Here is a 23,888-nt window from a genome sequence, read left to right as displayed (position 1 = left end):
TATTTTTCTTTTAAAGTGATCTGCAGCTTTACTAGCATAACTCTGTGAAATGAAGTTTAACCCCAAAACATCAACACAGCAGATATGTCCACCACGTGGTGCCTTGGACGAAAATAGCAGCCAATGGGTCCGTAGAGCAGCGCATGGTGGCGTTTCTGAGCAGCTCTTGTGACTAACGCCCGTCATATGACTAGGCCGCAAATGGAGTCAGTTTCAGAGACTAGACTGTGTTTCGGGAGTTGAGCAGAAAAGGGATTTTATATCGAGACGGTGGGTCCAAAAAATGCCTCCCACGCTGTTTCACAAACTTTTTAATAAAAGAGGGGCTTTTTCGTCGTTACCAAAATGTAACAAGGACGACCACACGCTGAGGTAAGTGTCGCTGTAGTCGGCCCGCTCGCACACGGACCCGAACGCGCTGGTTATTTATGTACGTTTTTAGTGCAAAGACTCGTTTGCGTCACTTGAGTAGCCAATATGGCAAGCTGGCGTGGTAGCACGTTGTGTTTTGGTTCGTAACCTATAACGTGGTGAGCATGTTGTGAGATATCTACCATGATGTGTAGACACGGCGTCAGTGCGTGTTTACGGATACACAAGCGATGGGGGGTTTAAATCAATATTAACGTCAATTAAACCGTAAAGGACGTGAGACAACACCGGATCACGCCGTCTGAGATGCGGTTCCGACGGTGTGGTCGTTTGGTGAACGGTACCGATCTTGAACCCAGCAGGCGATACCTTGGTTGGCTTGGCGGAACTGTTGCAGTACTGTGGTTTTAGTTTAAATTAATAAAAATCATTACCGATTTGGTTTAGATAAAGATAATACCAGCGTTCCGTAGGTTCAAGTAGCCCAATACATCGTGCATACTTTCTTGGCCTGAAATACCAGAATTTGCTTTTGCCTAGGTTGTATATATTACAGGTAATTCTTGAATTGTTTGATTATTTATTTATTTAATTCCTGATTTTTGGTATTCACTAAAACCACAACATTAGCGGATCTATTTACTACACGCTTACTTCTGTTAGTGTTCAAGATTTTTACTTATTTACCTCAGACATTAAAAAGGCAATTTTTATAATCCAATATTATAATTATGACTTTAAGGGTTTAAAAGCGTTAATGATAAATATCTTCTTATCACGTGGCTTCATACTACATCAGTATGAACTACTGTTGCAGTGAAATCTTCTCTCTTTCTGTTCCTGAATTATATCTACTGGTTTGGATGTTGGTATAGGTTTGTGAATACATTTTAACATTACTTTGCTTATTCAGTGTACTGAATCTGTGTATAAATTGTGCATGTTTGTTTTTTTGTTAGCGGTGTTCTATCTTCTAAGTTTGACATTCTATACTCACAAAGAAGTTAGTATAGAAATCTGTGTTGGTGTAGTGCGTTTCCTTGGACATCACTCATGTTATTGCATTTGGAAAACTGTAAAATATACTATATTTGCTTGGGTTACTGTCTCAGTTGAATTTTACACTATTTGTATCTATCCAGATGTCAAGGACCAGACCAGTGGTGCCCATTTAACATGGTTACCAATCGTGGTCATATACTAATGAGTTGAGCCTTGTGCGCTTGACTTAGTTTACACACATGACTTAGGATCATGCTTGCGTTACTACCACATAGCTCATTAACTGGCTAGACTGTGCTAGACCTTGTTTTCATCCATCCTTTTTTGGCATGCACACTTCAAATGGTGTATGGGTCCTTTGCTATGTCTAGGCAGGACAGATGGACTATATTGTACTGAGTAGTTTCGACTTATATTTATAAGAGAATTCAGGCCAGAGAGCCAGTATAGGCCTAACATCACTGTCATGTGTCCTTTGTTTGTTTACCTTTATACATTTGACACCATCCATGCCTTAACTGTGCTTTGTGTTCACCTGATATCGGTCACTGTTTTAAGGTAGGATTGCTTCAATGAAGTTTATGCACTTATGTAACAGTTCTTGACTGTGGAGGCGCTACCTTTTTATGTGCTCTCGCAACCAATGAAATGGCTAAAATGGATCTAAATGATGACGGCTGAGGATGCCCTTGTTAGGGTAGTCTGCATGGGAAACACGTTGTTCATCAGGACTACGGTGGCACTGTGCTGGTGGAAACCAGTGAGGGCAGCTAAATCGGTGACCTAACCATAAGAAAAACCCAAAGTGCTGCTCACGTTTCATTGGCCGGTGGTGGGATGGCATACCGCACATCGCTCTGCACCGCACCGGGCTTTTGTGTGCCTGGCTGCCCTTACCTTGGACACTGTTCAAGCCTCGGGGTGTGCATCTCTTCTGGGCATACGCAGTGCCAGACTAGTGCCATCTAGTTGCGATGAATTTGCATTTGAAACCAGTTGACCCAGTTTAAGGTCGTTGGTTTACTGCTGGCAAACACAGGTTAATACAAAATGTATGTCTTCAGTGATGGGGAGTGGGGGGGGGGGGGGTGTCCTCACTGAATATAGCACTTTCACAACTTCCTCATTTGTATATCATTTTGAAAGGTCTACCAGGGAAAACTCTAACATGCTGTAACCAAAGTCTTAACACACAGTGTGCAAACTGAACTGCTGGCTGTGTAATTCACCTCACCATGTTGGAGAAGCTTCCTTCCATAATGCAAGCTGGCTTCATTACACCAGTTCCCACAGAGCGCGAAGACGCATCCATCAGGCTGTCATCGCTCATGTGAAACCTAAACAAACTCCCACCTTGAAAGCGAAGAGGCAGGAGTCCTGACCGCAGCTGCTGTGCGGGTTACCTGGGCCGCAGGGTGGAGGTGAGAGGTGCGGATATGTGGGGTCCTCAGCTCTGATTCCAGGAGGCAGCCACCGTCTGCTAATGCTGCTTCCAGTCACGCTCCACGCAGCGCTATTTAAAGCTGTCCCAAGACTTCTGAGAAGTGCAGTGTAAAGAAGTAGCATAGATGTAGCGTAAAGGGTTATCGACTCCGGTTCAGCCTTCATGTGTGTTGTGTTGCACCAAACGTCCGTTTTCCTGTTGGAGATACCGTGTGAAAATCGAAAAGATATTGAGACGTGATTTTCATGATTAGACTACAGCTTGTGTTGACGGTGGTGGTTTAGTCAGCGAGGATACGCGTTTGCTGCTGATTTGGAATGATGACAAATGCGGGATCTTTTCATGCAGTCCCGCAGTCATGCTCTTCAGGGTACATGTGAGTCTTGGGCCTTATCTCATGTTTACAGGGACAGCTGTAGATTAAATAGTTTCTTATTTTGCTGTCTTGCATTGCTCAGGTTTGATTGTAGGTTTCCTTCATCATGAACACCAAAACATTCCCAACTTTTAAAAAATGTATTTTTGTTCATTTTGTTTATATACAAATATGTAATATAAGCATGTCATATTTTTATTATGACTGTTCAACTGTATTTTTTCTGGAATGAACTGTACTCTAAATGAACAACAAATACATCTAGTCTAAATTTACTGGTCAAGCACCAGAACGGACAGACAAAGCCGGGACACCTTCATGGTCCACGACAGCATCTAAATCGCGATGGATGTTGCAAGCAAAAATGTGTCATGCGACCCTGAGATGACTGAGGATTCTTGTGATTAAGAACTGGTTGGTTTGGTTTGAGAAGCTTGGCCAATCCTGAAATGTCTCCGTGTGACTTCATCTGCCACTAGTGGATCATGTGAGTGTGGAATGCCTCAGTCCTCACTTAAAGCAGGGTTTCTGTAAGGCATCTGGGAGGGGTCTCTTCAAGGAAAATGGAAAGCTTTTGAGCATCAGCAAATGGCTATGAAAAGCTTTCACTGAGTTTTTCTTGTCCTAGCAAAATAAAATGTGACTACCTCATTATTTAATTTACCTTGGACTGAATGCTTTTTGGGGGGATTTATTTTACATGAAATGTGTGTTTGAGTACAAACTGACTTTTTGCACGACCTTTCTGTGCCTCATCTCTACCATTGCTTCCCACTGAGAACGCACCTTTTACCTGTTCACACGTAGTCAGTGATTATTGACGGAGGCGTAATTAGCTAACATTTAACCCACCACCTTTTCTGGTTAACATTTCGTTTGTATTACGCAAAGGTGGTTGTGCACATTTTCCCAACTCTGATGAAATGTTGTTGAATTGGATTGGAATTGGCAATGTAGAGTCATAATGCAGCCCCTGCAGAACCCCAGGTCTAAAATAGAAATACCAGCCTGAGTCTGCCAAATCACGTTCCTGAAAGTGTTAGGCCTGTATCTTAGTATATGGTTTTGCAGCAAGCACGGTATAGGCATAAACTAGGCCTCTTGGGAGAGATAAGAGAACTTGTGTACATGCACATGTGTTTGGTGGAGCAGGTGAAGGAGGTGCCAACAGGCGTCTGCTTTCAACCCCTGCGAAAGTGCGATGGGGCTGATTGCTCCAAGCAGCTCAGTGAGGTCTTATTTTCATCGAGGAGCGTTTCTGCCCGCGAGAATGCCAGACTGGAAAGAAAAGCCACCACAGGCATTTCAGAATGACCCCGGCTAGCGGGCAGCAGGCACACCGCTGGAACAGCGTCTTCATGTAACACGCCCCCCCCCCCCCCCCCCCCCCCCCCCCCCCCCGACCACTACAAATTCTATAGACCCCCCCCCCCCCCCCCCCCCCAATTAAGTCATGAAATCCAGGGTCTCTACATTAGGGGAGAGCGAGGGCGGGGCTGTTGTGCTGTTTGAGGTCAGAGCCTGAGGCGGAGGGGGGGGATTAGCCCCTTCTAAAGTAGTCAGCCCCCCGGCTCTCACTTTCTTCAGTTTCGCGGCAAGCTGGGTTGCGTCCGCGCGCCGGTCCTCGTCGAGATGCCTCTGTCCCGGGGCCTTGCCCGGCCCGCACGTCACCTGACGGTCTCATGTTGTTTTGTGAATTCAGTCGAGCGCTATTCTTAGCGACTCTCGTCACGGCGAGGGAGAGGTAGCGAGAGAGGGCGCTCGCGCAGGGCTGGGAGGGCGTGCGAGAGGAGACGCTGGCAGATCCACGATGATGCCCAGGTACCCAGCCACGCTCGAAAACCCCCCGCCGTCTCACCCCTGATTCTGTCCTCCGCCCGTTCGGGCTCGGATTGATTCATTTGAGCTGGTGCTGTGGTGACTGTCGTCGGTGAAGATGCTGGTGACTGGCTGAGAGATCTGGGTCATATGGAATGGGGTGGTGTGAATTGTGTGGTGAATCAAAGTGTGTTGTTTTTGGTTTGTGAGTTGTGTAGAATCATGGCTGTCTTGCTTAATGTTGAATTGGTAAAGGGCCGTAGTTTGTGGATTAGTTCTCTGTTATACTGTTAATGATGTGGAACACTGGAGATTTAAATTCTGAATGAAGTTTAGGGAGAGAGTGTACATTTTAACATGATAAACAGTTACTCAAATCAACAGTTGGATTGTGATCTAGCTCAAATATAGAATCTGTTTATTTAATAGTTATTTTCAGTTATTATATGGCGTATTGAATCCTCCCAGTTACCTGACTGGGTTCCAGACTAAACTGCTCTGTTCTTTATTACCTGAATTTTCCTTTTAGTGCTGGTCTTCTCACTTCTTCATTTCTGGAACAGCATTTTGAAGCTCTGTGTGCTCTGGTCTTTAGAGTCATTGGTTGCAGTGTTGCTTTGACTAGAAGTCTGAATGAATCTGAGTGAATTGGATGAATTGAATGCTTTTGAATGAATCATCTGTCACATGACAAGTGACATTTCAGAACAAACGTCTATAGGCAGAACAAGCCAGTGCTTTTAGTTAAGAAACTCTTCTGCTTCAGGTTGTTATTTCATTTGGGAATGTTTTCAATTGCATTATTTCATTGTTTAACTTTTTTCACGCAGGTTTTTTGTAAAGCCATAGCCTATGTATTGAACCTGCAGATCTGTGTATATGCCACGAATTCTCTGCTCTGTATGTATACAGTGAATACTGTTCTGGTCTGGTGTGTTGAGCTGCCTGCTGTTTGATGGTGAAAGGTTATTCTTGACTTGGTTTAGAAATGCTGAATTCCCCACAGGCTGTTGCTGCTGTGGACTGTTTCAGTGCAGCTGTGGGCGGAGCCATCTCTCTCGGCCCGGCTTTGGAGAAAAGTCTCGAGTCTGTATTTCCTTTGCTGCTCCAAAGAAACGTGTCTCGCTAAACCTCACGTTTGAGGACTGGAGGTTGGCGAGACGAGCTACGAGCCCGTGGCGTACTAGGGCCGCCTGGACGGTGTCCAGAGCAGACCGAGGAGCTGTCTGGACAAAGGCGTGCGGAATGCAGTGGTGCCTGTGGCAGTAAACAGCCATGTCCACCATGGGACACCTTCTCGACCACTCTGACGCAGGGGCCCAGAAATAATAATCGCCTGTGACTCTGGTGGTCCAACACCCCCCCCCGCCCGATAGACACTGTCACAGTGTGAATAACTGTGCCCGGTTTCCTTCCATGCCCCCCCCCGTCCCAGAGATGTCCCATCAGATGCACTAAATCCCTTCTCCTCTCTCCGTGCCTTGGGGCCTGGTGCTGGTATGAGCGGTCCCCAGCCAAGCCAGCTGACAGCTCAGGGAAGCTTATTAGGCAGCTGTCACTGTGTGCGTTTATTTTTGCCCCTGGGTGGTGGTGGTGGTGGTGGAGGGTGGGTGGAGTGTTGAAGGTACGGGAGCCCCGTAGTGCTCCAGTCGGCCTCACGCTGGCGTCTGCCCCACAGCTGGCCCTCCCCCGAGCTGGAGCCCAGCCAGATCCGTCTCATCGTCTACCAGGACTGCGAGAGACGCGGACGAAATGTCCTCTTCGACTCCAGCATCAAGAAGAAGAGTGCAGAGGAAGCCTCGGGCACGGTGAGTCCTCTCTCTCTCTTTGTCTCTATTTTTCTCTTTGTCTGTCTGTCTCTCTGTCTCTCTCTCTCTCTCTCTCTCTCTCTCTCTTCATCAGCAGCATCTGAGCTGAGCCATCCTGCATGACCGCGTCATGCAGAGGTCCTGAACCGGTCTGAACCGGAGACCTTATCTCCAGTAATAATAGCGTCAGCTGACACTATTACACAGCATTCTTGAGCGCTCACATGACGGGTGTCGCACCCTCCCTCCCTCATGTCTTCAGCTCGTTTGTCATTAGCTGTCACGGCGACTGAGGGGAGCAGCTAGCACTCGCAGACAAGCAGACCACACAAACGCAGTTCAACAGTGCTGAACTGGGTTACATTTACAGTTAAGCTCGGTTTGAACTGTGGAAAGAAATGCTACATATGCATAAATTGCATAACTTCACAATACACTTTGTACTTAGGGTATTTGGCAAAACTGATCAGTGTTGAATTTGTATTAAACTCACAAGAGATGTAACAACAAGCACAATATTTGTATATGAAACTAAAGATTGTGTAGGACATTTCTGGGTTCCACACTGAAGGAGTGGTGTCCAGGTAGAGCTGCCCTAAACATCCTAACCAGTGTGTCTGGCATACGTGTTTGGGTGAGGCAGGGAGGGATCTGTGAGGGATCGGAGTCTCAGTCCAGCCACAGTCACATGACGCTTTCTGGCAGAGGTTCTTGTTGAGAGAGAGAGAGAGAGAGAGAGAGGCGTGTGAGTAAGTAAACGGCTCCAGCTCACGAGTTGTTGAGGAAGTCATATGACCTGTGCTCACATGCCCGGGTGGTTTTTTGTGCATGGTCAGGGCGCGAGGAAACGCTTGTTTGGTGTGAGCCATTAGAGGAGCGTCGATCTGCACGCATTCCACATCGCGCGAGCCACACCGTGACTTTGCCTGCAGTACTTATTAACTCGCACTCCACATCGATCGCTTTATTTTGGACCTTTTACGTAACGCCGTCTGACTTTAAAAGGTCTGGCTAGAAATAAGGGCAGCCTGATTACAGATAAGAGTCCTCACCCCTGCGTGGCCCCCTGCCTCTAAGCTTATATTTATTAAGAATGCATTATTAAGCCTGTTGAAAAATTCAAATATAGATACTTATTTTAGACAAAAATCAACTTTTAGGTAGTTTTTTCTTCCTGTTTAATATTTTACTAATTCATGAAAATAAAACAAAAGAAACATTTTTTTTTGGTGTTTACTTTATTGTGGCCATCAGGCTGCAGTGTGTTTGCATCAGGCTGCAATAAATGTTTATAAATCCACATTCTGTTTTGAACTGAACTGTCAAGTTATGAGTTCTGTGGAAAGTTTCCACATGGTAGAGTTGTTTGTTTTTGTTATTCGTTCCTGCTGACGAATGCCGACTCGCTCCCTGTGACGCACCGTACCACATGGGGGTCACAGGTTGACGGCAACCCCCGCTAACCCCACTATGTTCATGGTGTGTGCAGAAGGTGTGTGTTGAGTCGCAAGCCCGGATGCTGGGGAAGTGCTGTCAGTTGCGGCCCACGGGGGGCAGCTCCAGCTCCCTGGACAGCAGCTCGTCGTGCACCTCCGAGCCCCGCGAGCCCAGCCGTTACCAGGTGAGCCAGCCGCGTACTGCCCAGGCCCGGCACTGACACAGATCCTTAGAGCCACGCGTGAACACATAGCTGTGTGATACTTATTTCTTCTTTGTCTGTTCCCTTTCTTGCATATCTCTCTCTCTCTCTCTCTCTCTCTCTCTCTCTCTCTCTCTCTCTCTCTCTCTCTCTCTCTCTCAGGGCACCTCACGCTGTTCTTCAGACGCCAACATGCTGGGGGAGATGATGTTTGGCTCGGTGGCCATGAGCTACAAGGGCTCCACGCTAAAGATCCACCAGATCCGGTGAGGCGTGAGGACTGAGGCCGGGTCTCACACACATTCTGTCATTGACCAGACAGATGGACGCTGCCTGCAGGTGCCAAACAGTCAGCGATAATCTCCTCTCCTCCTCCCCCCCATCTCTGCAGATCCCCCCCACAACTAATGCTGAGCAAAGTGTTTACAGCCAGGACGGGCAGCAGTGTCTACGGCAGCCTCAACACGTGAGCACCACGCGAAGCTCCTCCCCTCCTCCATCACCCCTCCACCCCTTACGATCCACAGCTCGCTCCACGTCTGATTTATGTCTGTCCATCAGGCTGCAAGACAGCTTGGAGTTCATCAGCCAAGACTCGAACACTCTCAGGCCAGACCAGAACACTGTGGTCAACGGTTTCCTGGGGAACATAGGTAATCTTAACCACACGTTAGGACAACAAGATCTCATGACTGTTGGACAAGCTCATATCCCTCCTACACACACACACACACACACACACACACACACACAAACGTTCTTTCTCTTTCTCAACTGACACAACGCTGTCGACTCTTGGATCGTCAGCCTGACTTTGGTCTTTTTGAACAGTCTTGTTCTCCATCTCCCAGGGCGAGAAACGTACGACGCCAGCGTTATGTTTGGAATGAACCATATTCGTATTCCCCGAATGAACATTTTGTGTGGCTCTGTTATTTCGCTTGCCTGTACTTTCTGTCGGTGAAAGCAAAAGGCGTGGAGCTGCATCAGGGCGTCGAGCCGCCCGCTCAGCCGTGGTTCTCTCACGCCGCCTTCCAGCGCCCGCACTACAAGCGTTTGTGTTTAATGTGCTCTCGGTTTCCTTAGCGTGTTACTAGTCAACGGTTACTGCACAGCTGGTCATGAGCTTGCATCTTGTGTGCAATTTCTGTTTCTGCTTTGAAAATATTTATTTGTATTATTTATTTAATTTGTTTATTCATTATGTTTGTTTTTACTTATTCTTTTTTTTTTTTTTTTACTTATTGACTTACTTATTTGTTTAATTTTATGGTCAGTGTGTTTGTTCTGATCTCTTCATGTGCTCCATTTGTATATGTAGACTTATCTCCGCCCTTTATCGCTGTTTTCTACAAAATAAAACGTAGCGCTCAACACACGCCGAAACGTTGGCAGCCCCGAGGCGGGGCTCCATGAGTGTTCATCTCTTCATTGGTCACGTTCGGCGCGTCTTGAGCGGACTTCACATGCCATGCCCACAGAACTTACAGCGTAGTGATATCCGTCTCCATGTCCACTTCATTTGGAAGGACAGGAGGACGCTGGAAGCTCATTAGCTTGCCTGCGCTAACAACTTTTTGTATTTTCTGTGTGGATTGCTCTGCACCTTTTAATGAACCGCTAACGTGCTAATGTTGTTGTTCTGACTGCCTCGGATGTATTCTCATGTGTCTCCCTCTTTTTGCTTGACTAACCTGGTTCTGTGTCTCTCGTTTTACTCCCCTCCCTCCTTCCCTCCCTCCCTCTCTCCCTCCCTCCCTCCTGTCTCCGGACGCCGTGCAGGTTTCTCTCAGCTCTGCAGCCCTCGCCGGGCCTTCTCTGAACAGGGCCCGCTCCGCCTCATCAAGAGCGCCTCTTTCTTTTCAGGTTGGCGCTGTGTGTTTGGGTGTTTTTCGGATCATGGCAGCATGCGCGTGTGTGTGTTTGTGTGTGTGTGTGTGTGCGCGGTCAGCATGCGGGCCGCTACTTGTGACTTGCGCACGCACACCAGGAGCGGTCAGGAGTACCACCCCGCCCCCGGTCACACGGTCCCCTCACACAACTTCCTCCTGCTGCGTTTACACGTCCTCCACCCCCCCCCACCCCCCCACTAGGACGCTTACCTGCTCCCTCCATTAGCTCGTTGTTTGTTTGTTTTTGTTTGTTTTTTTTTAGTACTTCTCTTCCTCTGCTGCTCTCTTCTCACGCATGGTCCCCTCATTCTGCTCCTGCTCCTCACTCACTCGCCCACTCCCTCTCGGCGTGGCCCTTATCTGGGGGACTGATGACAGAGGTAGGGATAGAAATAGATTATAAATAGCCCTTCCTGCCTGTGACCTCCTTGAGCCTTGGCTGACTGTCACGCCATCTTGCCCATCAGTTATGCAATCATGGAATGGCCAAAAGGCTTAAATGGCCTCCACACAGCACTGTCAGAATCTAGGCAGTTATATAACACTGTCCTTAGGTATCGCTGGCTCCATCTGATACTTGTCCCTCGATCCGACAAGACCGATTCAGAACTTTGCAGTTCCCACGCAGTAAAGAGTTGCTGGTGCTTTTGCCCTATACCCGGCCTCTCTCTGCGCGTGCTGGACTGCAGGTAGGTTCCCTTTGGAACACCGTAGTAGACGCCAGCAGCATGTAGATTAACAGACAAAACGTGCAGGTACGATTGGCCAAAAGAAACGTTGAACAGCTTCACGAGGAGTTCTGTGCCCAATGCCTGACCTTCTGCTTTATATTGGGGTCAAACCACAGGCATGAGACATGAGCCGTAAACGGTGTCCGTGATGAGGAGTTCTAGTTCCCCAGCATGGTGGGTTGCGCCTCTGTACCCTCGAGACCTGCCGGCCGACCTGGTGCGGTGGCGTGGCAGCGGTGGTGGGTGCTGTGGTGCTGTGGTGCTGTACTGTGGCTGGCTGTCGCCTTTGTCTCATGAGGATTCTCTCTGTTCCTTCCTCCCCTTCACAGGACACAGTAACCCCATGGACATGCCAGGGCGAGGACTGTACGATGAGCGGGACAGTGGCATCGCTCGATCAGGTTCGCAGTGTGTGTGTGTGTGTGTGTGTGTGTGTGTGTGTGTGTGTGTGTGTGTGTAAGTGTGCGCATGTTTGTAATAATTGAATTGACAAACAACAAAGCCAAACACTGGAGTAATTGCACTTAGAGGAGGATCCAAAATGAACATAAACAATGCTGCTGTTATGTCGTAATGTAATGGTCACGCTCAGTAGCGAACCGTGACCTTTAAACCTGGGCCCGCTACCCCCCCCCCCCCCGAAATTTTTTTGTTCCTTTCTTAATAAACTGCAATAAAGAAAAACTGAGACGACAGTACAGCTTTAAAAACGCAATAAACAATAATATCTGTACTAGTTAACGTCTTAAGCAAAATAAGTTTCCAAACAAAATAAGGTTCAAGCGGAATATGTAAACAACGCGCACGAGGACGTCAAAGGGATGAATCGAAACTAGCTAGCGGTGGCGCTAACGACAGCTAGCGTCGCCACAGCGGGCGGAAATTATCATACAGTTAAGCCCGCCCACTAAGAGAGAAGATATGATTGGTCAATTTTGCTGTCATTTGAAACTGGTATTGCGCTGAATTATAACTGCCAGGCCCTCTGTAAACGAACAGCGGGCATCACAGTCCTGATAGGGGGAGACACAGGCTCACAGGCTTCCACTTAACCCCTCACCTTCCAACACAGATTGAATAGACACGGGTGAATATTTTATTTGCTTATATTTTTGTAATTGTTTAGATGTCGAATGTCAAACTGTAAGTAGATAAATATAAAATTGGATAATTATATATATATAATGCTTTAAGAATATTTTAGGCCCTCTGAGAGGGCGTAGAGGGCCCTGACGGTTCCCCACTGGTCACGCTCCAGTCCCCTGTTCAGTCATACTGTAACGATCACGCTCCAGTCCCCTGTTCAGTCATAATGTAACGATCACGCTCCAGTCCCCTGTTCAGTCGTAATGTAACGATCACGCTCCAGTCCCCTGTTCAGTTCGTAATGTAACGATCACGCTCCAGTCCCCTGTTCAGTCGTAATGTAACGGTCACACTCCAGTCCCCTGTTCAGTCGTAATGTAACGGTCCACGCTCCAGTCCCCTGTTCAGTCGTAATGTAACGATCACGCTCCAGACCCCTGTTCAGTCGTAATGTAACGATCACGCTCCAGTCCCCTGTTCAGTCGTAATGTAACGGTCACGCTCCAGTCCCCTGTTCAGTTGTCATGTAACGGTCACGCTCCAGTTTCCCTGCTCATGTGGCCCTACCTCCTCCTTATTTACCCTTCCACTTGTGTTAAGTGGACCTTGTGCCACCTACTGAGCAAACAAACGAATCAGGGCCAGGTGAATAAAGAGCACGTCCTCATGACTTGGGTAACAAAACACTGCCCTCATGAAGAATCCATGCTGCGTACATTTCGGGGGGGGGGGGGGGGGGGGGGGGGGGGGGGGATTTGAAGGAGGGATTTAATCTGCTGTCTCGGGTCGCAAATCGGTAGCCAGAAGCAAATGGAAAACACTATATGGTAACATCCCGAACATGCAGAGCACGCGGGACTGTGTGCTGGAGCAGCAGCAGAGGAGAAGTGTGGGCTCTGCAGAGCGTGCCAGGCAGGCAGCTGGCCACAACGCCAGTAAGGCAGGTACTGCCTGAGAGGTAGCCTAATTACCAGAGGCACTTTACATGTTGGAGAAAAAAAAATTCAATAATGTGGGTGGAGTTATGGGATAGAAGTTGCAGGCCCTGGCACAGTGGGCACGATAGGAATCCCACTTTGTGTGGAATGCTATGCGACATCACATGCAGCCAATTACGTATTATATATAGAAGTTCCACGGACTGCTGCGGTGGCCTAGTAAGAAGGCGGGGCTAATTCAGGCCTGGGCACCCGTGTGAGTGGTCCACCCCATCACCCCCACCGAGCCCAGATCTTGGCCTTTTCCCCCTGTGGGTCAGACAGGAGCAGAGCCATCCCGCTGTTGGAGGTCTGCAGCCCTGTGGGGTTCAGGGTTCAGGGTTCAGGGTTCAGGGTCTTCAACCTCAGAGTTGGACAGTTCTGCTTCAGGTCATAACTGCAATCCTGCCCAGTCTGACGTCTGGAGGAATCAAACAGCACAAAAATGGCAATGTGGTTAATAATACCTGGAAAGTAGAGGGAATCGAGATAATGCTGACTAAAGTGTAATTGCTGCTGTGTGTTCTGTTAGACACATTTTCTGTAGGTGAGTTATTTCTGAAGTGACAGCTGTTTCATCAGAGACTACATTTGTTTTACCATATTATTAGCTTGAAGATAACCATTATTTTTGTATTTAATTTTACAAATGTTAGTACTTCTTCAGTGCTATGAAAATGCCAACTTCTTAATGATTAAGTATAAGTGCCATCCGAAAGTAACCCACGTCTATAAAACTGTGACTCGTTTTATTATTGTTTAATGAGGGTGAATTGGTGGTTTGTCTTTAGATGAGCGTAAGAATGTTGACCTTAAAGGGAACTAGCAGAAGTGCCTTGGGGAGACTTTATTTCCCCTTTGGAGTCAATGGCCTGCTGTCATAGAAGAGCTGGTCTTAATAACAAGCCTGTGTGTGTGTGTGTGTGTGTGTGAAGGAGGGAAGGGGGGAGATGGGGTGTGTGTGTGGGGTGGAGGTGAGGGGGTCAGGACTGGAGGGGGAAATAGGAGAGGGAGGGAGAAAGATGGTGTGTGTGTGTGTTTGTGTGTGTGTGTGTGTGTGTGTGTGTGTGTGTGTGTGTGTGTGTGTGTGTGTGTGTGTGTGTGTGTGTGTGTGTGTGTGTGTGGAGGGAACAAGGGAGGGGAAGGAAAGCAATGGAGTGTGTGTGAGAGAAAGGGAGAAATGTAGAGAGAACTTGGGGGAGAGATGGTGTGTGCATTTTGAATAACTGAGGTGTGCAGTCAGCCATTCAGTGGGGAGTTGAGCTCATGCAGGCGGACGTGAGCTATGAGAGTTTCCGCTGTTCTCAATGAGTGAACTCACTGACTCACTCCTCCCTCTCCGCCCTCCCCCCCACTCTACACTAACCCCCTCCCCCATACTGCCCCTGTACGTCTTCCTGCAGCGTCCTTAAGCAGTCTGCTCATCACTCCGTTCCCATCGCCCGGCTCTTCTCTCACCAGTAGCTGTGCCAGTAGCTATCAGCGGCGCTGGTTACGGAGCCAGACCACAAGCTTGGAGAACGGAGTCTTTCCACGATGGTGCGGACACACACACACACACACACACACACACACACACACAAACACAGTCAGCATGAACAGAGACACGTGTCTACATGTACCTTGTTTCCCTCTGCAAACTCTCTAGAGACCCACAGTCTACATTTGTTGTTGTTGAGGGCCAATTCTACTAACAGAGGGAAGGAAGTTGCTTCAGTTTTGTTGCTTGGAAACCAAACAGTAACATTCGACTACGAATGTTAGCACATTACCACTTCTGCTGATTAGATTCCTTGCTTAATGTTTGCCAACCCTGCTCACTCATCCTAAAATATGAGATAATGATAATCTCAATGATAATAATGAGAAGGGACAGTGAGTGCAAAATGACATGATACATCTACAGCTTGAACCAAGGCTTTGTGAGACTGGTGAGGGTTCTGCGTACTGATTTTGTGTGTGTGTTTCGGGGATTCAGGTCTGTGGAGGAAAGCTTCAACATGTCCGATGAGAACAGTGGGCCAAGTCTGGGTGTGGCAAGGAAGAAGAAGATAGCCATTGGTGTCATCTTCCTCCTGTCACCCAACGAGAAGGAGAGCAGCAAGTTCCAGGACTTCTTTTTCTCCCACTTTCCCCTGTTCGAGAGCCACATGAACAAGCTCAAAAGTGCTATTGAACAGGTATTAGCACTGCGCCTCTCCAAGCATGCTGGGTGTGTCTGGGCAGGTGGATGTGTGTGCATGAGGTGTGAAAGAGTAAACGGTCCCTCCTACTGGACGACATTTGAAACTTCTCAGTGTTCCCCCAACATTCCCGCAGTTTAGTCGGGCCCCGAGCAAGACACACCGGGAGTATACATTTACATTTACGTACATTTTACATTTACGGCATTTAGCAGACGCTCTTGTACAGAGCGACTTACAAAGTGCTTTGCTTCTGATCACAGAATACATCCTAGGTAATAGTGCGGATAGGCCAGAATTCAAGACACCATTGAGTCAGACTACTACTAAACAGGAGTCAATATCATTACCTAGTGTTACCTAGTATACAGACATTAATCAATGAGGCTGCTAGGATGGTGGACAGTTAGCAAACGTGTATGTGTGGTCACAGTGGGATTAAGGGTGCTTTTCTTCCTCAAGGCAATGAAGATGAGCAGAAGATCGGCTGATGTCAGTCAGAGAGTCCTGGCCCACAGTCGCATGGTGGACGGCCTGAATGAATTCAGGTACTTTTGGTGCAGAAATTAGTGTAAGGAATGCGTGTGTATTTGTGTGGTGATAAAGACAAGTAGGTCAAGTCAAAAACGTTGCATGGGTACAAGGGTTTCGGTTTGTCCAGGGCTGAGGAGGATGCAGTGTGGTAAGTGTGGGAGGGGTTTCTAGAACGAACCATGGTAGAGCCAGAGTCTTTACTAAGACATTCTCAATTATCAAAAAAATCCTTTTTTTCTTTTTGTTTAACTGGGAGGAAAAGGATTTAGTGGGGATGCCATGAAATGTTAACAAATATAAACATTTTAATGAAATTCTCTCAGTTGTGGTTAAAAGGCTTTGGAAGATTGCATCCTTAGCAAAATACACAAAGGACCAAACTCGGACTGGCCGTACCAGTTAGGCTGTGCCCGTGGTGGTATGTCAGGACAACACTGCTGTCATGTCAAGTGCAGTAGGCAGAAATGCAGTGTCTGCTGCTTGACTGGTGCTGGTTTTGGGTGACTGCATATGGAAGGTGCAAGCAAGGCCGATGATCATGAATCGCCAGCCTGCGTGGCCTGGACAACCTTGTGAACATGTCTATTTGAATCATCGTCTCAGGTGCATGGGAACAGAGGCTTTCTGTTCCATGCATTGCATTACTTCCTAATTACTTTAGAAGAACTAGCAAACTAACTAACAAACTAACTTTGTTTGGGCTGCGGCCCTACCAAACAATCTTTATATCTCTCTTTTAAACCTGTGCGTGGATTGTTACATGCCTTTTGTAGCAGGGTCAAAATAGCTTTTCTAGTAACCCGTCTTTTCTGACAGCAGACATACCTGACAGGAATATAAGAAAGGGCAGGAATATAAGAATACGAAGCAGGTAGACTCTAACCCTCCCTCATTTCTGATGAACATGCAGGTCAGGTTTGGTGGGGGCTGATCACAAGGTGTTTTTGTTGTTTGGGACACCCCCCCCCCCCCCCCCCCCCCCCCCCCCCACCCTCAAGGTTTTAATAAACACTTAATCCACTCATGTGATGTGGACTGGCCGCTGATCAGAGGGAGCAGATCCTCTGCCCAGGAATAGACTCAGTAAGCAGCTGCTGACCTGGGCCAGTTTGTCAGTTTTGTAAATGGAGAAGGGGTCCGTTATCAGAGCTGGATGTAGTTGCACACTGGACTCGTGGTCCTGTTTGAGTTTCCCCTTAATCTCAAGTGCGTAGATAAGAGTGTAGTGCAGTCTCCTGCCTCGTGTGATCTAAACATACGCACGGGCTGTCATGAGATTGGCATTTATAGAATCATCATTTAAAATCTCATGTTATGCAGATGCTTTTATGCAGAGTGACAGAAAAGCTTCCTTAGCTACTATAAATGACCTTTGAACTTCGAGTAGCACAGTCGTAAGAGCCAGCTGAGCTTAGCACAGGTGGCAGGAAGGGGGGTGTGGTGGTGGTGGTGGGGTTGTCGTGTTCTTCTGAATACATACTGCATGTTCATCAGTCTTCACCACTGGACCAATGATTTAGTAACCTGCCACATCATTCATCTATTAAAGCCCAGGCTGTCAGCTAATTTAAAGGCATCAAACCTTTATAGCCTGCGGTGTGTGTGTGTGTGTGTGTGTGTGTGTGTGTGTTTGGGGGGGGGGGTGACTCCTTCACCTTTCTGCCTGTAAGGCATCTCATAGCCACAGTCATATGCCTCCTGGCTAGCTGCCATGGCAACCCGATCTCCCTCAGACAGTGATGGCCCCAACCAGAATAGTAAATAATATGCAGGAGGCCATAGGGAGAAGCAGACAAACAGATATCTTTAACCTCTCACCTTTGGCAGCTCACCACACAGCCACGGGCTTGGTGTTCTCAGTCAGGGCTCAAAGCGCAATACGCAAAGCTGTTGATTCACACACCTGCCCAACGAGTCACCACAGGGAACACGCACTTGGGGACACACATATATGTAAACACACTTACAGATGTGCCATAGCACTAAACTGTCCAGTCAGCCTTCGTCATGATTGTCAAAATAACTTAATAGTTCAAGACCTGGAATTACGTATTTTCCAATTTTACGAGCCAAAAAGTCTTCTTCTAGTGTTTTGTGTTTTATTTACATTTGAACAAACACATTTGTTTATGTGAAAGTGTGCGTAGTGCAGAAAGTTCTCAATAAATGACACTGACTGTAGTCCAATAGCTCCTTAACATTTGATCATTCACAGCTGAAGGGACTTGTACAGTGGCCAAGCCAAATGAGTCTCTGTCCAGAAACAGAAAGAGACCAGAGCTTTTTATAGGCCACTACAAACCATCATCAGTACTGGAAAGTCATGGAAAAGTTTTTTTTTTTTCTTCCCTCTTTGTAACCATATACCTCACTCTCTTTCCTTTGCAGCAAATCTGTCATACGAACCAGCTCTGGTACCACTTTGTATTTCTGTGTGGGTTTGGTGAGCCGACTCCACTGAATTCACACACTCCGAACGAGAAATCCCATGTAGGGTTTTCCCGTTTCCCGCGCCTACTACTTTTATCGTATAGTTAAAGAATTAATATTCTGTATCGATTCTTACTGTGACGTAACAGTTTGGCACTAAATAAGCAGTCCTTACCAAATCTACCTTCAGTCCTTGGATATTTTTTTTCTGACTGCAGATTGCTGTGCTAAGCTCTGGCCAGCCGCCCAGTCACAGGGGCGGCATGGAATTTCCAGACGTCGTTTCTGCCCCGCAGGTCTTCCCCAGTCAGGGGCAGCCCTGCAGAACTGGGCTTCTCTTTGTTCCCACCCCTCACAAAGGCCTCTTCTGTTTGCGTTTTTGCGTACGCGTGCGCGTCTCCACAGGACAACCATCTGCAACCTGTACACCATGCCGCGTGTTCCTGAGCCGGTGTGGCTGACCATGATGTCGGGCACCCCCGAGAAGAACCAACTCTGTGGCCACTTCATGCGTGAGCTTGCTTTGCTCATGGAGCAAACCTCCAAGAACCAGTTGAGTAGCTGAACTGTATGAGGGTGTCCGTATGAAGCTATGCTAGATCACCTAACGCCCGAAGCCAGACTTACACATGGACAAGAATCAAACTATCTTACAGATGTGTTTTTGAAGAATTGTTGACTTCTGAGGGTATAGTTGGTATAAAAAAATCTTTATAGAAAACATAGTAATAGAATTTGGTACCTAGCAAATACGTTTGACACATTTTAACAAGGCAGCAGGTCGTTTAATGGAATTCTTCCATCATCTAGATTTTGTTATGTTATTTCTCTTCCAGGTTCCTTCCAGCTCTTCTTACAGCCATACTCACCAACCACTTGGCCTGGGTGCCCACAGTAATGCCCAATGGCCAGCCCCCCATTAAGATCTTCCTGGAGAAGCATTCCTCTCCGAGTGTGGACATGCTGGCTAAGACACATCCTTACAACCCTCTTTGGGCTCAGCTTGGTAAGTCAGTGAGAACTTGTACAAATGCCTGAATGTCTCTCGCCACCTAGTGGCAGGTTGCAGGAAATTACCACTATAAATAAATAAGGATAAAGGAGTGTGGTTTGAGGTTTTGACAGTTCACTGGCACCCTTTTAGGAAATTCATAACATTAAAGATGTAACATGAAGATGCACCAGGCTTTGTACAATCAGTATTTTCCCTGCACTTTTTCAGCATGACACGACAACTGTCTTTCCATAGGTGATCTGTACGGCGCGATCGGCTCGCCCGTGCGGCTCTCTCGCACGGTGGTGGTGGGCCGGCGTCAGGAGCTGGTGCAGCGGATCCTCTATGTGCTCACCTACTTCATCCGCTGCTCTGAACTGCTGGAGACCCACCTGCTGGAGAGCGCCGAGGACGAGGCCATCGTCATGCCCGGCTCGCTCATCACCACGTCCCTGCGTCGTGGCGAGGTGGAGGAGTCCGATTACGTCCTGGTCACCGTGCACAAGCCCAACCACGACTACTTGACCCAGGGTGCCCAGTCTGAGGAGGACTACCCCTCTGAAGGCAACAGCCTGCAGAGCAGCACCTACACGGACACGGGCCCCGGGGCCTCCGAGGAGTGGCTGGCCGAGCAGCGCACGCGGCAGGTCTCGGCAGTCAGCCAGGTGGAGGATGTCGGCGAGGGCCCCACCTGCCGGGAAGTGGGAAGCCCGCGGCAGGAGGCACGGCTGGAGACCGTGGTGCAGGTGGGTTCCACCTCACCCAGGGAGAGCGGCCCTCTGCTGGACAGCCAGTCAGAAAAGCGTGACATTGATGAAGATGCCGGCGGTTTGCCTATAAAGATCTTCCGGTGGCCTGGAATCAAGAGCCAGGCGCCCACGTCTCTTCTGCTAGATGAGGAAGAGGAGCCTGCTTCTAAAGTCACCTTCCTCATCGGTGACTCCATGTCCCCTGAGTCTGACACGGAGAGCAGGCGGCGGAGAGTGGAGGAGGCGATCAAGAAGCACAAAATGCACTTCATGGAGAAACAGCAGCAGCAGCAGTGTAGCAGCAGTGGGGCCACGCCCCTGGCGTCTAAGCCCCTCCCAATGGACCAAACCAAGACCAATGAGTGCAAGGAAGCCAAACCTTTGGCCCGCATTTCTAACAATATTCCTTGTTTCAGTCCCAGGGCCCAAGTGGAGGCAATGGACCTGTTTGATGAGTATTTTAGTGACGAAAACCCTGTAGAAACGAGGACTATCGACGATGTGTCCTGCGCGCCGTCTGAGACGGCGACGAGTGGCGAGGAAGAGTCTAGCCGTGATGCGCAGGGCTCACGGAGGGACTCGGCGGCTAGGACTCTCGAGCCAGCCTGCGAGTGTGGGGAGGCGCAGCGGTGCAAGTGCAGCGCAAATACCGGCTGCTGTATCGCGTGTCGATTTGCTGAGCAGGACAGGGGCATCGAGATTTCACTCAGCGTACCGACACAAATGGAAATGGGAGACCAAAAGAAGACACCCCTGCTGAACGACTCCGAGATCCCGCGCAACGAGAGCTCAGACAGCGCTCTGGGAGACAGCGAAAGTGAGGACACGGGGCAGGAGCTCCCCAGGCAGGAGCCAGATGGACAGTTCTTCAGCGAAGAGCAAGCTGACTGGCAGGATGAGCTGGAGGTACCATTCCCTGGGTAAGAGGATGGAGGTCTTGAGACCAGCCTCCCACTGATCTCAAGAATCAATGGGTTTATGGAGTTTTTCTTATGTGATTGGTTGCTTCTCTTTCATAGTAAAGCATTTTTCAACAATTCAACAAGAAAAAGTAGAATCAGTTATTTATTAATTATAGGTATATAATATATATTCACCACAAATTAGAAACTGTTATGCTTTCCAACTACAAGTCTTTAGTGTAACTACAGAATTATGCATTGTGATTTTGGAGGAATTTATTTTTGACAGGGCAAAGTTGGTGGAGAACTACTCCAAACCAAGCATTGCCAATTTTGGGAGATCGTTGTTTGGGGGATACTGCCCCACGTACGTCCCTGACTTTGTTCTGCATGGAGTCCCCAATGACGACAAACTGAGGCAGCGCCTTGTGTCTGACTTGGCTCATGCTGTCCAGGTGAGCATGAACAGACATCTTTTAGGCCATATGGTAATTTGTACATGGAAACTATATTTAGAGGGGCTTCAGAGTAGGTTTTTACCGATTTCTGCCACAAATCACCAGTCTTCTTGTCTGGATTTGTGCAAGTTCTGTGCTCGTTTTGAAATGTCTTGTAAAACCTGACAAGCTCTCGTTTCCCCGCTCACCCCGTAGCACCCCGTGCTGGACGAGCCCATCGCAGAGGCCGTCTGCATTATCGCGGACACAGAACGGTGGGCGGTGCAGGTGGCCAGCAGTCAGAGACGGGCCACTGAGAACAAGCTGGGCAAAGAGGTGCTCGTGTCCCACCTCGTGTCCAACCTGCTTCAGTCCACCTACCAGCTGTACCGTCTCAACGTCTCCCCCAACTTTGTGAGTGCACCCTCTGTTTTCCAGTTGGCTGTGGTACGGGGCTTTAGTTGAACTTTTTCTCATTGGCAAACACTAGCTTTCAATTCTAACGTTATGTTGGCATTGTTAGGTCAAGTTCTCTTTTTAAACAGCCATTGATGCTTCCCAAAGGCAAGGCTATGTCTTTTTTTCTGCCAACACCTGGTATTCTGCTACAGCTGAATGAAACGACCACCTCACTTCCACTGGTGCACAGCGTGGTGTCTTCACTGTTGATACTCGAAGACCTCTGGATGACCCATTTGACAGTCACAGACATAACCATTACCTTTACTCTCTCTATGGCTTACAGTGCATTATGCATCTAGAGGACCGGCTCCAGGAGCTCTACTTCAAGAGCAGGATGCTCGCAGAGTACCTGAAAGGACAGACCAGGGTGCATGTCAAGGAGCTGGGAATGGTTCTCGGGTAAGGATGTGCTATGCTTCTGTGTGTCCTTTCGCATGTATGGCATTTGCAGTTTTAAATGTCTTGCCATCTGAACGCAGTACTTCATTCCCCATTCATTTCAGTTATTTGTCCTCTCTGTTCACAGGATTGAATCCAGCGACTTGCCCCTCTTGGCTGCTATCGCAAGCACACACTCTCCGTACGTGGCCCAGATCCTGCTTTAGGATATGTGGACATATCTTTGCTCTTCGCTGGCAGGGGATGTACTGGCAGGACTCCTGGACCGTTCTATGGTTGGTGCATCCTGAAACATCAGAGACCCTTTGGGAATTGGCTGCCAGAGCTTGCTAGTCCTTACCAACTACTTACTTGGAATTGGCAGGTGCCTGGATAGACTCCATACCACTAGGTGGCAGCAGGGCGTGCACTAAAGACAGTGTTGGATTACCCATAAACTACCAATGAGGGAAAATCTGACTGCATTTTTAAAAATGTTTTCTAGACTGCGGGCACTATGGCTGACTGTATTTTTATATACAGATAGCATTTGTTTTAGTCCTTTCCTCCTGGAAAGATGAGGAATCCAAAGAGGAAATGCAAGTGGCTTTTAAAAGTGAAAATTCACTTCAGTGCACCATCTAAAGCATACAATAGGAAACCAAGCTGTCACATGGATTACTGATGCAATCAGTCATATTGTTTTTTTTTTCTTTTAAGAATATACCATATGTTAATGCCAGTTATGTGTAAGTAATTGTCCTATTTGTTTACACCTTACTAATCCCAGTGTCTCATTGCAAATTGTTGACAGGCAGTGAAATGGATGGAGATCCTGTCAACTGTTTTCATTTTTATTGTCCTACTGGCACAGCACTACCTCAAAAAAACAAAAAACAAAACAAAAATAAAAAAAAACAATTGTCTGATTTGCATAGAATAATTTAACTTACTACAAGAAATATTAAAATGCAAAGTTGATTTGTTCTCATTTTGTGGGTTATGATCAAGAAAACAATGCTGTGCTATGTTAAAAGGGATATTTGTATAACAAAAAATGAGTTTTAAAGAAGAAATGCTGAAACTTCACACAATGAGCTTTGTGGCCACCATACTGTGTTTACTGCTGAAATGCATGGGGCAGGGATGGAACAGAAATGTACATTTAAGAATGTCAATCTTGGTATGCTTGGACAGTCATTTGAAAAAAATAACGAGGAATAACTTTTGAAAATGAATTGATTTTATAAAAAGGTAACGAACAAATGTATTTATTCAATGTTCTTTTTGGTCTTGGGGTAAAGCGTGCATCCGAGTCTTAATGGACATGTGGCATGAAAACGCAGAGGCTTTGCAGAGTTTATTTTGCCGGTTAAAATAGCAAATGAAATGCTTCTGCAAGAAACGTGCAACTTGTTTCATTTCGTTAGAAGATCCTTACGCACTGTCTTCTCGAATATGTATTTATATTTAATTATTTCTTCATACATGACTTAGTACAGCATGTGTTCATGTAAATTGTATATATTGCTTAGTTTTTCGCTGTGTATATGTACATAACGTCTTTCATTGTGACTTTAGCCTTTTTATTCTTTCCCAATTTTATGGGAATATTGTGCAATAAATGTCAATGTTATACATTTACACGCGTGTATTGTTCCTCTTTGTGAGTGC

At 47.4% G+C, this 23,888-nt stretch overlaps 1 protein-coding gene across 4 annotated transcripts; it reads left to right on the top strand.

The window, feature by feature from the left end:
* Nucleotides 1-102: 102 nt before the first annotated feature.
* On the top strand, nucleotides 103-23,858 carry fnip1 (folliculin interacting protein 1). Of its 4 annotated transcripts, none has more exons than XM_076980695.1 (18): nucleotides 103-372; nucleotides 6,691-6,820; nucleotides 8,310-8,441; nucleotides 8,622-8,725; nucleotides 8,851-8,925; nucleotides 9,021-9,112; nucleotides 10,242-10,325; nucleotides 11,412-11,483; nucleotides 14,549-14,684; nucleotides 15,124-15,325; nucleotides 15,791-15,876; nucleotides 18,698-18,844; nucleotides 19,129-19,298; nucleotides 19,542-20,955; nucleotides 21,227-21,392; nucleotides 21,591-21,788; nucleotides 22,120-22,235; nucleotides 22,363-23,858. In XM_076980695.1, exons 1-18 carry the CDS (start codon nucleotides 284-286, stop codon nucleotides 22,439-22,441), a joined length of 3,492 nt encoding a protein of 1,163 aa, XP_076836810.1. In that variant the 5' UTR covers nucleotides 103-283; the 3' UTR covers nucleotides 22,442-23,858. The 4 variants fall into 4 exon arrangements, with proteins under 4 accessions (XP_076836810.1, XP_076836812.1, XP_076836813.1 ...); XM_076980698.1 differs by lacking the exon at nucleotides 103-372 and adding an exon at nucleotides 2,669-2,795; XM_076980696.1 differs by lacking the exon at nucleotides 103-372 and adding an exon at nucleotides 4,770-5,015.
* Nucleotides 23,859-23,888: the final 30 nt, after the last annotated feature.

Source organism: Brachyhypopomus gauderio, chromosome 18 (assembly GCF_052324685.1).
Source record: "Brachyhypopomus gauderio isolate BG-103 chromosome 18, BGAUD_0.2, whole genome shotgun sequence".
Classification (NCBI taxonomy): Eukaryota; Metazoa; Chordata; class Actinopteri; order Gymnotiformes; family Hypopomidae; genus Brachyhypopomus; species Brachyhypopomus gauderio.
Note: the sequence above shows the minus strand (reverse complement) of the source record. Positions and strands in the feature narration are given on the sequence as shown.